The following is a 16,697-nucleotide window of genomic DNA, read 5'->3' as shown; positions in this document are numbered from 1 at the left end:
TACTTTTCTCACCCTTATGTATATCTATTAAACTTTCCTATCCTGGCAGTACTCCTTTTAATGGTAAGGGGTGTTGTGTTGGTTGGCTGGATTTGAAGAACTAATGAGAGTGCTATTGCTCGTTGCTCTCAAATAAGATTCCTCAGCACCTGAAGACTCCGAACACCCTCTAATCCGTGCACAGCGGAGAAAAAGGGTGCATGAGCTGCCAGCAAGAATCTGTCTTTTACTGTGTATTTAAGTGAGAGAATTAAGGTTGGGTTTTTTTCATTAGCCTAGTTAGTACAGACAACTGATAAATAAAACCCAAAGAGTTCACCTGTCTCTCTCCCTTTTATTAAATATATATAGCCCCCAAAGCACAGACATGTCTAAGCAGCACATACGGCTAATGTATTCCCATCTCAGCAACATCCTGCCAAGGTATACAGAATTTTTGGCTAGTAAACAGAATCACAGAAAGGTTAAATGATTTGCCTAAGGTCACACAACAGACCCGTGGCTAAAAAAGTCTCCTGAAACCCAGCCGAGCCACTGCCCCATGCGGTGAGCCAGAGGCTCTCAAACTTTCTTCCCGGGATACCCACCATCAGCATCTGCCCTGGACATCCCTCCACGTACCACCTACCTCCCGCACTTCACATCCCACATCCTCCCTCACCTCCGTCCCCCAATTCCCTGCTCGCAGACACCTTCCTCCCTGCTGCGCTCGGCTCCTGCCCCGTTGCTGTGACACCAGCAGGCAGCACACTACTACCCAGAGCAGCACACTACTACCCAGAGCAGCACACTACTACCCGGAGCAGCACACTACTACCTGGAGCAGCACGCTACTACCCGGAGCTGCTGGGCTTTAATTGTCTATCACTTGTCTGGGTCAATTGCTCACCTTGTTGCTCAGATGAAATCAGGCAGCTAGGTAGTGCTATGTCTGAAAATCTTTATAAATACCATTAACACGTTTACAATTAGGGAAAATGTGTTATAGACCTTTCTTTGTAATGATTATAAACATTAATATAGGATTTTACTCATTCAGAGCACTAAGCAAATAACTCCCAGGTGTTCCTATGGGATGAGTAGGTCAGCACGTATTCTTACATCCATTTTATGAACAGCAGGAGGTGAGGGAGAGGTGAAATACTTTGCTACCTAGAGAGGACAGTCAGGACTTAAAATGTTCCAGTTTTAAATCCCACATTCATTCCTAGATAGAGGTTTGTCCTTTACAGTGCATGAGAAATATATCATGGTGCTCCACGCCCTTCTCTCCTACAGATATTCATGTCTTTTTCTAGGTCAGTCTCCATCTGGAAAAAAGCACATGTCCATTTGACCTCAGGAGAAAGTGGGGCAGCCAAGGCATGGTGTAAGCTTTTCATCCAGGACACCACTGAACAGGGACAAGGCTGCTGCTCCATCCCCAAAAAGAGAGCACGGAAAACAAGACCAGTAATTTATTATATAAACTGTCCCAACGCCCACCGTTGGGACTGCGGCTGTCATATAAAATATCAACAGTAGATGGCACGCGTCTGCTCCTCTTAATCCAGAAGCAAGAATCGGGAACCTGATGCTGGGTTGTCCCATGTCACACTCTGAAGGTCTGGCAAAGCTCAGACACTTACAAACGCAACTTTGCTTATTTGGGACCCAAACAGCAACAACAGCAACAATTCACAAACCACAAACCAATCAGATGGTTAAACCGATGAGAGGTTGGCCAGCTGTGTGTTTATTTATGCAGGGCTTTTGCTAAGATCACAAGATAAAAAGTGGAAAATACTCGGCTGCCCATGAAAAAGCCCAAGGGGATGACTGCAAATACATGTGCAAGCCTGAACGCTGGCCCCAGATGTTGGAAACAACTTGGTTGCCCTGGTTTGGGTTTTTTGGGGGTGGTTGTTTTTTTGGCCTCCGTATTGCAGCAGGGTCATTTAGGTGGAAAGTTACAGAGAAATAAGGACTGAAATAAAGTGAGTAGGAGACCAGGAATTGGACTATAGAGAAATACTAAAGTTCCCTTCTCATCCAGGGAAATAGGAAGAATATTTACCTACAACAGGTAAGTTTCTGTGGGATAGCTGAGTTACAGGTTGCACTACTGTCTATCATGTTACATGTAACTATGTCTATAGATACAGACCTGTATCTATAAACCCTGATAAAGGGGTGACAAAGGGTGAGGAAGCCTACCTCTTAGCAAGCTGCAGGATAATCAAAAGAGTCAGAACATTATTTAGGTACTGAAAGACACCTTGCTTGGAAATGGCGGCACAATTTACAGACCTGATGTGAAAATGCAGAGGAAATGGTACTTGAAGTCTAATTAGGAGTAATGCGATGGAAAGCACAGAAAAAGCAAGGATGACTACTACTAATAGCTTCATCTATATTATGTGCACTTACAGCCTCGTAAGAAAGTGGCAGAAACCTCACCAATTTTGTATTTTAAAACCGCATTCACACAGTTAAACAAAAAAGACATTAGAATGGAGCATAAAAGGTCAAAAGTCCCCCACGCAGAGGACTCTGAGCCAGAGAGTCAACTTGCTTCTCTGACATCTCTATTTCCCTTTCTTCCCCATGGTTCTTTACTAAAAACCCTTCTCTAAGTGATACTCATTTCCACAATGTGAGAATCCTACTAGGGATGTCCCTCTGTAGCAGCCTTTGGGGTGTCCTGGCAAGGGACCCTTGTCCACAACATCCTCCAGGACCTGAATCCAAGGTACACGTTGTCAGCGGCTTACACTGCCAACAGTGACACAAACTGGCACTCGGTATTTCTCCAGAGCCAGGGCTCAGTGTCTCCTAGTCATATCCAGCCTCAGAAGAGAAGCGTCACTAAGCCATGGGCAGATATTCACTTGGCAAGTGCAAGAGAGGACAAAAAGTTCTTGAGGGAAAGTTCTGGAGGTGACCATGAGAGCACCTCTCCACTTGGTGCACCCCGATTACTACCAACAGCTACTGAGGGTGGTGTGCGCCCACCCCACTGACTTTGCCAGAAGTGAATTAGGGAAGATTCACACAAACCCTTCTACCAGATCAGCTTTTGAGGCAGAAAACTGCCAGCGGCGGGTAAAATACTCAAGCAACAAAGCTGGATCTGGACAAAGATGTTCCATAGTCTAATTGCATGTCTTCTCTGGTTTACAACTGTCTTGTTTCAGACCACAATATGTTTGCCTAGCACAGTAAAAAGGCATTGCCAGGTCTTAACAAAGAATAAAAAATTGCCAGGAATCTCCAAAGACAATATCCTCTGAATAAAAACCATACAGGACAGTCGCATTCTTCCTTGCGTGTTTTGTTAGTAAACAAGCACTATAAATCAGGAAAACTATAGGAGAAGTCAACAATTTTTAAAAATGCAACTTTATATATAAAACCAGCATATGTTGCAAGCAAGATATTGCCACGGACAAAAACATATGCAATCTCTGTGCAGTGAGATGGAAATCTATTACTTTTATTTTCTGGGCCACTGAACATCCTAGCTGCATGAAAAGATGAACTGTTCTGAGTGTAAAAAAAAAAATAATGTTTCAGTTTCTAGAGGCTATCTCTCACAGCAAAATATTAGCTAATTTCAACATCAGTAGCTTAAACATTACACTCTGAGATAAAACCCAAAAGTATTTTCATACAAACATAGCTAGAAACAGATAATATCCCCAGCCTTCAAACTGTGGCATCCTTCAAGTGGACTGGTACTTACCGCTGGTTACACTTTGCAATTTCATCTAAAAGGAGTTTCCACCGAGGTCGTCCAAGCAAAAGCCTTGAGTTTAAGGCTTGATATTTTTCACCAATTATTTTCTGCAAGAAACAAAAAATTCCATTCTGCCTGATTTGCGAATTGCCTCATATCACCCAGGGCTCCCATTTCTGACACTGGCTGACTTACCGTATCGCTGAGGTGTAAAACCTGAGCACAAGTATCAGACAGTTGTGATTAAAACTGCAGCCATTTCATGCACCAATACCTCTGCTCACTGCCGCTTCAATGGCTCTCCTTGGTGTTTGTTATACATTGTTCCTCATGCAGCTGCTCATTAATCTCCCCATTATTTTTAAACCAATTTATTTAAGCCATAAAACAATAACCACGCTCCTATTACTCATTCCCTTATTGGCTTTTAATGCTAAGCTGGAAGAAACACTGCTGATGCAAAAATCGTATTTCTGTCTGAAGTCTTTTTTTTAACTTTGTACAAGTAAGTATTAAGATGACTACCTCTGAAAAAGTAACAAGGGATATGTTACATTTCTCCCTGAGAGCAGTTTGCCAGCTGTTTTGAGCTGCCATAATGGCAGAAAGCAGCCAAAACCGCTCCCCGGATGGAACCTGACCCATTCCAGCAATGCTAACTCACCAGCATTCTGATAAGGTCAAATGCCCTTCCACTGCAGGGCATTACCCTTCCTTGGTTCCCTGTCCTAATGCGATAGAAAGGCAGAGAGAAGAAGTTACATCTCCAGGCTCCCATATTCACTGCACTGCTGAAAAACCTGAAATATTGCTCATACCAACGCCAGCACAGAGTCCTGGCTAACTCATCCTCCGTTGGCCCTTTATATTCAAGAGGCATTTGCTGAAGGATGGGCTTGGCTCCCTGTTGTCACGCAGGCATGCTACTTCTGAGCAAAGGGAGCATGAAGCGAAACTGCCCTAATTTTTGGTAGCAGTCAGCACTTTGGACTAACATCAGTGAACAGAGAAACTGTATGGCAACAGAGAGTTGAGTTCAACTCCCCCTTGAGAAATCAGGAGCAGCATTATGGTTCATGCCAGTTTTGTTCAATAGCCACAATAGGAAAGTGACTTTAAAGAAAGACTTAAAACAAAGTTGACTTAAATAAATTCTGCTTAAATTGTGTAGCTGCTTGATATACAATATTAGAAAACTTGCTTTGAATTGCCTATTATTACAGTCTTGCTGTGTCATTGCCATGCAGTCCTGCTTTGGGTTTTAATTTTAACCTAACAATTACATACCAGGTTCATCAATTAGGTGTTTTCAAGCACCCCATTTCAATCAACATATGTCATCCAGACGTTAAATTTGTGGAGCACTGTTCATAACTACTGTAGCTATCACATCATTGAGACTATTGGATAGTGTTCCTACCAGAGCTGGGAATGTTATGCTGTCTCCACCTGATACCAGGCAGATCAAAATCCTTTGGGCATGGTTTCTCACTGCATTTCATGTTTTGTAGTAATTGTTAGGCTTGGTTCTGGGCCTGCTGCAGTCAATGGAAGGCTTCCAGATGCAGCAGGGTAAAAAATCAGGCCTGGGCTCATGTGCTAAATAATGTAAAATGAAGATTGTAAGCGTAAATTGCTACGGGAGATGCCAAGAGTTGGGGAATTAGCCCAGCTTTGGGGTTGGTAATACATGACAATCAACAGTTCAGTATAATTTCCAGTCTCGTACATCAAGAAATTTGTAACTTTTGTCTGTATGTGAGGCAAAGAAATCCAAAGCTTTTAAAAAAACACTAGTTTCTCTCAAAATATTTATTTGAAAAGAAGATTTGAGCTTGGAAGCTCCTAGAACTATTCTGTTTTGATTCTTAGCCCAGAAATGATGCAGATTTCCCATCAAACATGGCCAACTGTCTGGTCTGTGGCCTGGCCTGGAAGGACCTCTTTCCTAGAAAAGGAAGATATGGATTTCTGCCCACTTCTGATCAAGTTAAGGCTACTCGACCAGATTCTCTTAATGCTGCGGGGATGGACTTGCTCTCTCATGACCTAGTAATTAATCAGTCACTTGAGTTTATGGCCTCATTTCCTGTTTTTACCATCTGCAGTAATTCCCTTTTGCCTTTGACTGACAGTTTGCATTGTCTACTACCCCAAGGTCTAGTTCGGTTTACAAACAGCATTTAGCCACATACCTGTATTCCATCTGTTTGACTGAGGTACAGCTGGATATTTATATAGTCTGGTCGATTCTCCTGCCAAAGCTGGGAGGATGATAAAAACAACTGGTGAAATAATATCCCTTCTCTTAGTGTAAGCGTAAAGTCACTTGTGTCTACTATGCTGAGGGACTTGGGTTTCAGCATCAGTGAAGTAAGCTTTTTAATGAGGAAGATATGCTTGCATAGCACCCCTTTGTGAACTTCAGACTGTTGCACATCATGCTGTGTACAAAATATTATTTTAGGAAGCTACGCTGCTCTTAAAATCCACCTGAAATTGTAAAACCCCCTCCCTTCTCGATCTGTGACTAGCCAAATGGCTAAAGGCCCCTCAGACTCCCCAGCCTGCATGTTCTTCTTCCATCTCATAAATTTCACAGATAAGTGTCCAGATTACTGGTACATGGCAGCAACACTGTGCAATGAAATACTGCTGACAGGCACTCAAACTGTTTTGTGCAGCTCCAAGAATAAACGGAGTTTGGGTGAGGTAGCCCAAGCAGAAGGACTGCTGGAGCTTGCTCGTTTTGAGCAAGGCTGCCTTTCTCTACAGCATGCCAGTTGTGTGGTGTGGACATACTTTGCATTCATTAAGGTGTCAGAATCCCTCCAAGCCATACCCATTACCTTGTTATGCAACATACAGAGCAGATCTGCAAACCAGCGGAAAGATTCAATGTCCCTGCACACCCAAATGAAGTAGAGTCTTCTGAGCTTGTAGCATTTCCAGCCATCACTTGAAAATAAAATGTTTGGTTAATTAAAAATTATCATTTAAAAAGGAAACTTTAATTAAGATACTTTATATTCATTAGCAAAAACATGAATTTCCATTAGAAGCTAGCTGCTAAGTTGTTCTTCATCCTATGATACATCAGACACTGAAATGACCAGTGCAGCCTATTAGGATGATCCTGAGAATATTAAATCTCTACCACAGAGCTAATACCCTTCACAGATACTGTTTCTGCATTAGGAATTTGTCAGCTATACAGATGATTTGGGCAGCAAATATGGATTCATGCATCATCATCATCAAACTTTTATTTCAAAGCAAAGCAGACATTCTAAGTTCAAGTGCCTTATGTCAATTCTTTATTAGGTTTATAAAGCGACCCTAAGAGGAAAATATTGACAAATGCAATAATGTCAGGACTTAATTCTGCCTTTATATGTGAGAGGCTCTGGTTGATTATAATTAATACTGTAGCAAAATCACAAAGACCAAATCAAATCAGAGCTCCATTGTGTTAGGGAACTGTGTGATATATTACAGTCCTCAGAAAATGCTGGTGGGTAAAGTGCAGTCATGGGCAGATTCTGCCATTGCATTTAGAAAAACAGGACTCTCGTGTCAGATTTCTAATTCAAATAAAACAAATATAGCAAAAAGGAAGGATTGGGATGAACGGAGAAAGAAAATAGAAGTGAAAAAAATCCTGATGATTAATGAGTTCAAATACAGCACAAATATCCAGGAAGTTTCTTAGTTGGCCAATGCTGTTTTCTGTTATTTTGATCACTTAAATGTTTCCTCCTTTTCCTCCTAAAATAATTTTCAAATAGAGAAGGCCGTAGTCTGTCAACTTCAAATGCTAGTCCCAGCAGCCAACCCCAGTTGAAAAGTTTCATGATACATCTCACCATACCCATTGTGCATTTCAACCTCTAGTGTTGCCAGCATATCCAGCAAGGGTATAGTATTACTAGATCTACGTAAGTGATGGCTCCAACCACTGTCTTACCTGCCCATACCCCAACCTCCACTGTAAGCCTGAGGAACAAGGGTGGTGACATTCTCAGCAGCATACAGAGGCCGAGAACTCACCTGTCGTGTAAACTCCCCAGAGAGAGAAAAAAAAGTGCTTTAAGACTGGGGAGTATAGTGTCTTTCAAGTCCTGATTTCAGCTTTTTATTTGTAAACTGTTGATGTGCAGAGCAGGATTTCCTCCATCTTTTTCTGCCTGCCTATACTAAGACAAGCCCTTAGGAAGGGTCACAATCTGGTCAGATGTGACAAGATAACTACGAGCAGTAGCAAGGAAAATAAGTGCCTTTCACCATAAAAAAGGACAAAAGAAGAGAAAAATGCAAGGCATTTTGTATTGAAATGCTGTAGTTCAGTAACAAACCACCACTCTCAGTGATGAAACACTGCAGCTGGACAAAGAGGCTGGACTGCAAGACTTCACGAAACAAGTCCAGCACAGATTTTAAATAGCACCTCAGACACATATGCTTGGGTCTACCTCCAGCAGGATATATTATGCAAAAAGGTGCAGTCCCCCATTACAACCAAATCCACATGTATATAGCACTTCTTGTGTGTTTCTATGTTACCACTGCCAGTAATAACAGCCATTATTTACAGACCTTTCTGCATGAAAGCCACTAGCTTTCCTTAATGTAAGTTATATTTTCTTAAAAATAGGGCATAGCGTTCAACAGTTAAGTGGAGGGACGGGCAGCAGCAGGAATTAAATTGTGTACATACAACAGGAACACAAATGAGCAGGAAATAAATGACTACTTCTGATCTCCCCCAGACCAGCACGTCCTTGACACAACAGGACCGGTCCCGCCGCTCTGCAGCGCTGGCATCGTACGGCCGTTTGCGTGTTCACACCTGCCAATTTCTGCTTCTACGGCAGGGCAAAGACAACAGGCAGATCATCCACTAAACTAGTGCTTTGTTGATGTTTAAATACTGAGAAGGGAAGTATGCTAAGACTGTTACTTTTTCCCAGAATCACAGAATGATTCCCCTGTATATTGTACAGTGCACAAGGGAAAGGTTGGCTACAAAGGTATGGTAATGTCTGCGCAAGTTCCTACAGCCTCTGATAACAGACTGGCAGAGGTAAATATCTCATTACCTGCCGCCAGCCCATCATGATGATCTGTGACATTTTTGCTAAGCACTGTCAAGCATAATCCATCACAAGGAAAATGGTCATCTTACCCACCTGGGCCTCCAGCTTTCAGCAAAAATGTACCCTCTTTTTGAGAGAATGATCAATACATGCTCAAGAAAAGAAAATGAGGGAGCCCAAGGTGGTCTTTGAAGGCTGAAGCACTATGAGACGGGGCTGATAATTTTCAGAAACGCTCAGCACTGTCAGGTCCAGCCCAGACCAAGGACAGAAGAACTTGCACAGCATCTAAATTCCAGGCTTTAACTTCACTTTGGAGTTAGAGCTGGCCATTGGCATGTTCATCTTAGAACAAATGCTTCAGTTGTGCAATGTAAAACCCTCCCAAAGCCAGCTTAGCCTTTCAACACTTCAGGGAAGGTTTGCTGTTTTGGTTGGCTGTTTATACAGTGCCTATGAAACAGGGGTGCTTAACCTGTGACTGGAACTCTTAGCCAATACTCTAGCAAAAAAAAATTAAAAAATCTATAGCAATCATAAAAGCACACCTATTTCACAGAGTGTAAGATTTGGTGGGAACCATGTTGCCAATGTGACAGAGAAACAAGAGGTGAAAGGTTTGGTCTGAGTAGAATGTCAAGGGCATCAAATTAAAAAAAAAAAAAGAAAAGGAAGAAAAAAAGAGAGAAACAACAACAACAAAAAAGAAAAACTCATACCTAAAACTTAAACTTTTCAAATGGAGTTAAACATCCGAATGCTACCTGAATCCAGGTTGATCACTTTCCTTTAAAACCTTAAGCTTACACATTTACAGAAGTCAAACAGACCAGGAGACCCATCCCTGCGTTTCCAGCAGAAAGACTGTCACAACTTCCTGACTCTCAAAAACTCACTGTCATAGCCCACAGCCTCTTCTAAGCTGGGACTAGAGGAACAAGTCTAGCTGAAGAGCTGTGACTACATTAATCCCAGGCTAGGCTGGTGGCAGGGTATAATGGCTAGTGACACCATCCCAGTTCAGGTGCATTACTGATACAACTCTGCCACAACTCTTTGGGTTACAAAGCCTGTATGAGAAGATTTATGCTCTTCAGGGGACATCCCAGTCCTCTACCTCTCTCCAAGGAATCATTCACTTATATTATGCTAACAGAAGTTTTTTGAAAGTCTTTCTGACATGCACTACTATGGTAAATTGGGGTGAAATGGCTTTAAAAGGCTTAAGCTCACTTACAGCAGTGTGTTGAGTACTGATGCAAATGGTGTAACTCCAATACCTCCAGCCACACAGATGCTGACCTCGTAGTTCAGGGATTCCTCAAAGGGACTTCCAAAAGGTCCATCCACATACAGTCTGCAGGAAAAGCAAAAAGAACACTTTTAGAGAAAGCTGCTAAAATCAGAGAGAGGAAATGGAAAGTGAGCTGGAATTAAAACCCTACAAAGAATTTGTTTCAAGTTTTTATTAGTCTTAGGATGCAGAATGTGAAAATCCTTCTCCTGGAAAGCTTTATGTGGAGAGAAACCAATGTACAGGTGGTATGAAAAACTGTTCTATAAAATCTCTTGGCACATTCCATGATTAGACAAGCTATTTTTTAATCCAGCAAGTGGAGGTGACTAAATTATGACTGCCCTTTGTGTCTGGTATTAGAGGGTAAATAAAGTGCTGCACTGGAAACAATAACAACTTGGTTGGTCACACACAGGAAGAAAAAGGGTTTGGCTAGGCTTGCCGAGGAGCTTCATCTCTGGAACATCAGAAACAGCTGAGATGGACAAATGGTTAAAAAAATCTATTGTTTCTGGTTTCTCATAATGTTTTTCAAGGGCCTCCACAGAATAAATGAGGTGACACATATCCATCCTGCAATGTGCAAAAGGAACAAATTAACATCTGTCTACTCCTTCACTTCATGTCCAGACCCTTAAGAATGTGATCTCTCCCAATCATACAGGGTATTTGAAGAGGGAGAAAAATCGCTGAGTTGTACCCCTTTGACTCATGCCTCTAATTATTGTAACAGTTTTGCCCACCGATTTTGAAAGATTGTTGAGGAGACTAAGTCCCATTTCCAACCCATTTTGAGTATTTCAGATACTGCTAGAAAGCCAGTTGACTATAATTTAAGAATGGGCTTTTAGACATCTTCAAAAGTTTGACCTCCAAATCTTTCCTACACTGCTGAAAGTGTGACCAAGGTCATCCATAGATAGCTCAAAATTTATGGGCTGTAAGATCTCCAATAAGATTTACGTACCCCCTATTCTTCCTATGGAATAACAACTGCATATCTTACTTCAGTAACAGATTCACCTTTAGAAACTATTATAAAGAGAAGTTGAACAGTACATTTCATCAAGGTCCACTCTGTGTATGAGTGGCTCACTGGATCACCACGTTAGGTGACCGGTGAATACAGCAAAGTGTGGTGGGACCAGCACTGCGTTCAGCAGCTCAGTGACTAGGTATGTGCTCACAGCTAGGCTGAGATCAACCTTTGGCCTGAGTCCACAACAAAGCTCCAACATATATTAGTTTTGTACATGCACATACTGGTACTTTTACGCAACTAAGCTACACATACTCTACATCTAATGAAAGGGCATAAGCTTCTCCTTTACAACATCAGTCAGAGAATTAAAAGCAGAGGAGATGTCTCTTTTCCCACACAAAGTCTTCCAATCCTCACCCGATTCTTTCCTTTTGAGGGCTGGATCTTAGCCATAACTTAAGATCTCAGACTGATCTCATTTCTTTTAGTTTTGTGGTCTGACCCTTGGCATCTTACCAGTCAAGACAACGTCTTGACTCGGTGTCTTTGGCCAATATGGTCCTTTCTAGGAAATTTCTTCCAGGCCTCTGCTATTGCTGAGATCTTGATGCCTCATATGTTAAGCTCATTCTTCTACGGTGTCTTATTTAAACACAGATCTGATGGATCTGGAGGCAAACAGGCTGATCCTTACTATGCCTGTCTTATAAACTCCCTTCTTGGCTCTTGGTGTCTTACCTGGAGAGAATGGGAGAAAACACTGGGCCAGACACAGCCATCATCAGCAGGCATTGGAAGTGCTGGCAGTAGATGTTTCATCACTGATTTTCGTAACTAACTAATCTGCAACCTAAATAGGCTTATTCTTATTTCTGTCTTTATATTCTGAAGCCACTACAGTATTCTACAAACGTTCTCTTGGAGAATCTCAAAGCTTTTCAATGCCAGGTAGGTTAGTTCCAGCACGATGAGAATACTAGAAAAACAACTTTACTCCTTACTTAGGACAGGTAAATTCTTTTGTACAACGGGGCCAAGAAAAACTTAACTGGACATGTGCATACAATATAACCAGAACTTTAAGTATCTTCTCATTAAATGTCTCCTGTTACATAACAATTTATACCCCATTTGCTTAACAAGGGTTTATTTTCCACTAGTGAAATTATACCACTGCTGGTGCAGAGTGCAACAGCAGCTGCTTTAAAAGATCTTCTAAACATTGACTGAGGAGGTAAAGGAGCATCTCTTATTTAAATAAGCAACGGGGAAAATGTAGAGAAGCATGTCATTACTCTGAAATGAATCTGGTCCAGGGGACATTTTGAAAGAAGTCCACAAATGTTATGGGTCTCAGATGTGTATCTCAACAGAGATCTAATTTCAGGATATCAGTGTGGGGCAAAAAGAAAAAAAAAATACTGGCTAACAAAGACCAGCAACTGAAGTCCACTGTCATTCCTGGCATACCTCTTATACATATGTTACCCTAATCAGATCCTGCCTAGCTGGTGAAATCTGGAGAATTGCTCCTAAAGGTATGAAGGGCGTAAGCACAGGCCTGAGGGAAATTCCTTGCATTTTGCACAAGCAGCACTAACTTTCATTTGGATATACAGACTTAAAGACAACATTCTGGGGGGAAAGCACAAGCAAGCAAAACAAAAGCAAACTAGCAAAGGAGATTTTTCCAGAAATTACCACAGTGGATGTGACAATAGTCATATACTGCAGGGGTGCCTCTTGGCAGAACTGCACTTTAGCCAATTTGAGGACTATCTATCTGAAGTATGTATGTATGTCTGATCTCAAAAGGGATGAAGCAATTCCTGTGAAGTCTGAGTGCCACTGAATACCACTGACATGATCAGGAGTTGAAACATGCAAAACTAGATCTGTTCACTGCAAACCAGTCAAGCATGGTGCATAATTCCATGCCAGAAACTCAAGAAACAACCTTCAATTAAATATGTATTTTGGTCAGATTGCTCCAGTTTGTGGCCCATTAGCCCCATCTGGCCTGCAAAATATTTCTATCTGCCCACTGTGTCTTCCTCTGAGGGAGTGAGGAGCAGTTGTTTGGACAGCAAATGGAGTCAGAGAAGCCAAGAGTCTCCTGCTGTGCCTGCATGTGGTCCAGCACAGAACAGCCAGAAGTCACCGCTTCCAAGTGTGAGAAAGAGAAATGGGGGAAAAGCTGGAGAAATACTGCTACTGCGTTAACCCACTCCACAAGACTGCCTGAAAAGACTGATTCCAAAGATAACATGATCTCCCTGGAAGATTTTGTTGGATGTCATAAACACACACTGTTTAATCCCATTTTACTACGGGGATAATTTATAACTAAAAAAAAAATGGGGCTCTGATGCCTTGATGGAAGTGGTCATTTAGGAATTGATCTTTTGTTCAAGTCAGTGGAAGAAAGAAACCTCCTGATGCCATATCAAACAGCGCAGCGATGAACAGAGCAGCAATTCAGTCATGGGCTCTTGCAGAGATTACGCAACTTTCACTTCCTGTCAACATGTTCCTCCTTTCATTTGGTGGTACTGAGAAGTTTTGCATAAAAGCCATTCATTATTGCAAACGAAATATCACAGCGTTCAATAAAGAGACAGACAAGCCAAGGGGGGGTACGATGACTTTTTGTTTCTTGGGTTGTGCCCCAGATATATCACACTACCATGCCATGCTCTCCCATACCCCCAGCTTTAATTTAATTAACATGAAGGAAAGGAATGGAATCTTACTAAAAGTTTAGAAATTCCCCCTTCAGGCAAACTTATTCCAATAATGAGTTGTTCTCTTCACTTGTATTCATTTCTAGTCTTAGGAGCACTCTCAGTTACTCTGGCACAATTTCTTAGCTCACAAACAAAAAAAAAGCTCCTCAAAACAGAATATATCACAAAAAATAGCACAGCGCATTATTAAAAAGCATCTTACAGATAGCTGGTGAACATATTTTCTATTTAAAGCGCACTTACATTCTACAGTACAGTGGTACAGAAATATCCCAGCAAGCACCGAGATAGCTTGTTTCAGCACTGGGCAATGCAACTGCACCAACGTGGGGCTGTCCCTGAACCAAGGGACACTGTCTCAGGGACGCAGCGCGCTGTACTGCTCTTAAGACCCAAATTATTGTCTTCCATAAGGAACTGCATAGTGATGTGTGGAGACACCTGCTCACACCTCTGTCGGACTTGGACCTCAGTGTCATGCTTTACTTCAGGGTGTAGGTGCCGTTATAAAAGTTTAATGCTTATATTGTACTTCACTACCCCACTATAAATGCTGATACCACATTTTTTTCCAGGCTCTTTGGGAGCTACTGTGAGACATTATCTGGGAAATTAGTGGAATAACAGATGGATAGGGGAGTTAATTCAAGAGCTTGCAGGAAATTGTAATTAAAAATGTATCAGCATTTGCAAGCTGAATAAAATGTTTGGATAAAAAGTACTGCATAGAGCACAGAAGTCCTAGTCTGACTGAAGTTTGTGGCAAAACTCTTACCAATGTCAACAGAGTAAGGATTTCACCCAGCAGTATGAGATTTTATAACCTTGGAGCAGTATTCAGTCTGTTACAAAGACCTCGGTGTAGGTATCTTTGTGTGAGCATACTAAGTTTCCGATGCAGTCAAAGGAGATGCAGCCAATACAGTCAATGGAGCCTAGAGAGAGATTCGGGATGTGATGAATTGCTCTCTATGTCTATTGACTGTGCTGACTCAATTCAATAGGACCTTACAGACCAGTGTCCCTCTGGAAGGGCAGCTGAAGGCCAAGCAGAACTGAAGTGGCACGAGGCACCTACCCTGAGGGACCTGAATCCAGACCTAGATATCTACTGAGATAACTGGAGCTTTGATACCTAGCTCACACACAGACACCTACATTTAGATGTCTTCAGCTGGAGCTGAATCCCTCCCCTGATTCCCTATTCAAAGCCCATGCCATTGACTTCAATAGGTTTTGGATAAAGTCCTCCAAAATCACAGTAAAATCGACCAAACAACCCTCCTCCCACGCTCGTTCTTAACTTGTCCTACCAACACCAAAGCTCAGTACTGCCATGATAGATACAGCCTGAGAACTCCAAGGAACTGACTGTCTGATGCCTGAAACAGTCTCCTTACGCTCTTCTGCTGCTGTAATTCTTATGCACCAGAGAGATGCCATCACCTCCCTCTGATAGCCCACACCAGCCTCCACCCCCACGCGATAAATATTCAAACAAGTGCCTTCATGTTCCTCCCACACTGCCCTTCATGCCTGGGAGGAAATGTCTGTAAACATCTGCACAGCTATTTCATTATTTTCCCTTCAAATTCTTTCTTAAGACTCCTCTTTCCTCTAATATCTAAAAAACCAATAAACCAGAAGTTGACAGTAGTTAGGCTGCCGATGTGCTCGCCGTAGCTCAGTCATATTCTGGCCCAGTACCGTCTCACTGTTTCCCTGAATTTTGCTGTCTGATTGTATCCATCTGTTGTCTCCTGTTCTTCTAGTTTGAGTTGGTTTGGTCAGGACAGTCTCTCTGCTGTGTGACTGTGTGTATCAGGATGGCTTCCTGATGCACAACTGTTTCCTCAGGGCACTAGGATAATACAGATAAGCAAAGAATTACTGGAAACCATCCAATTCTGAAACTTAGATCAGAGGCAATCTTTCACATGGTAGGCTTGCAGAAAGTAAAACTGGCTACAGAAGTGCTCTGGACCACTTTGGAGTCCAAGGCTCAATTCACAGTTTTCAGTAAAAACCTAGCTACAACAAATTACATGATTTTATTTTTCAAAGGAGCTGTACTTACTACTATCAAAGATTTTCAAGTATTTTCTGCACCAAAAATCAAGACAGCTACTACATCTTTTGAAGTCAACATATGACACTTTATGTCATTATTTAAACCTCAATTAGTAAGTGTACACTCTGACACTATTTTTCCAGAGGGCTTGTGATTATTGACAGCATTTCAGTACCAACAGTCTTTTACAGACGAAGAACCACCACTGAACAAAGCACATCATCCTTGGTTTGTATGGATTTCCGAAACTACAAAGGCTTTCAAGGTTTAAAAGTGTAACAAAATGTGACATCTGGCATGTGAGATCAGAGATTCCCATGTGTTCTCCTGACATTGTGAAAGATGATGTTTTCATTAAAGAAAACGGCAGTCCCTTAGACAAGTAAGCTCGCAAAACCCAGTGGGTCCAATTAACTTTATATACTATTTTGCACAAGATTGCAAAGTGCTGTGATTCTAATTCAGATTTCATTAGGCATCCTCTCCTTTTTTTAACAGTTTGAATTTAATCTCTGATTGATTATTCACATTTTTTCCTTTCAACTTCAAACATACTCTTACAATATATATTACAGTTTGTAGAAGTTTCCTTCTCTCTTCTACAGAAGTTGCTTTCTTTATCTGTTAATGAAACATCCAATTATAACAACATAGATGGCTGGCTCAAAACCCTATAGAATCAATTAGCATCAGATTTCCTACTCATAGAAACATGCCAAATTATTATTATTTTTAAAATTCTGCAAAAGCCATTGGTTTTAGCACATCTTAGTTCCATTTATTTCT

At 41.6% G+C, this 16,697-nt stretch overlaps 1 protein-coding gene across 5 annotated transcripts in view; it reads right to left on the bottom strand.

Annotated features, from left to right (window-relative positions):
- Positions 1 to 16,697, bottom strand: part of NOX4 (NADPH oxidase 4) — a 120,730-nt gene that overhangs the window by 16,571 nt on the left and 87,462 nt on the right. For all 5 annotated transcript variants that reach the window (XM_075050119.1, XM_075050117.1, XM_075050118.1 and 2 more), the window contains 4 exons: positions 10,052 to 10,171; positions 6,568 to 6,676; positions 5,914 to 5,982; positions 3,725 to 3,825 (listed from right to left, as the gene is read on the bottom strand). In XM_075050119.1, coding sequence (XP_074906220.1) covers positions 3,725 to 3,825; positions 5,914 to 5,982; positions 6,568 to 6,676; positions 10,052 to 10,171 — 399 coding nt within the window. The remainder of the gene's footprint in view (positions 1 to 3,724; positions 3,826 to 5,913; positions 5,983 to 6,567; positions 6,677 to 10,051; positions 10,172 to 16,697) is intronic.

Source organism: Buteo buteo, chromosome 18 (assembly GCF_964188355.1).
Source record: "Buteo buteo chromosome 18, bButBut1.hap1.1, whole genome shotgun sequence".
Taxonomy (NCBI): domain Eukaryota; kingdom Metazoa; phylum Chordata; class Aves; order Accipitriformes; family Accipitridae; genus Buteo; species Buteo buteo.
Note: the sequence above shows the minus strand (reverse complement) of the source record. Positions and strands in the feature narration are given on the sequence as shown.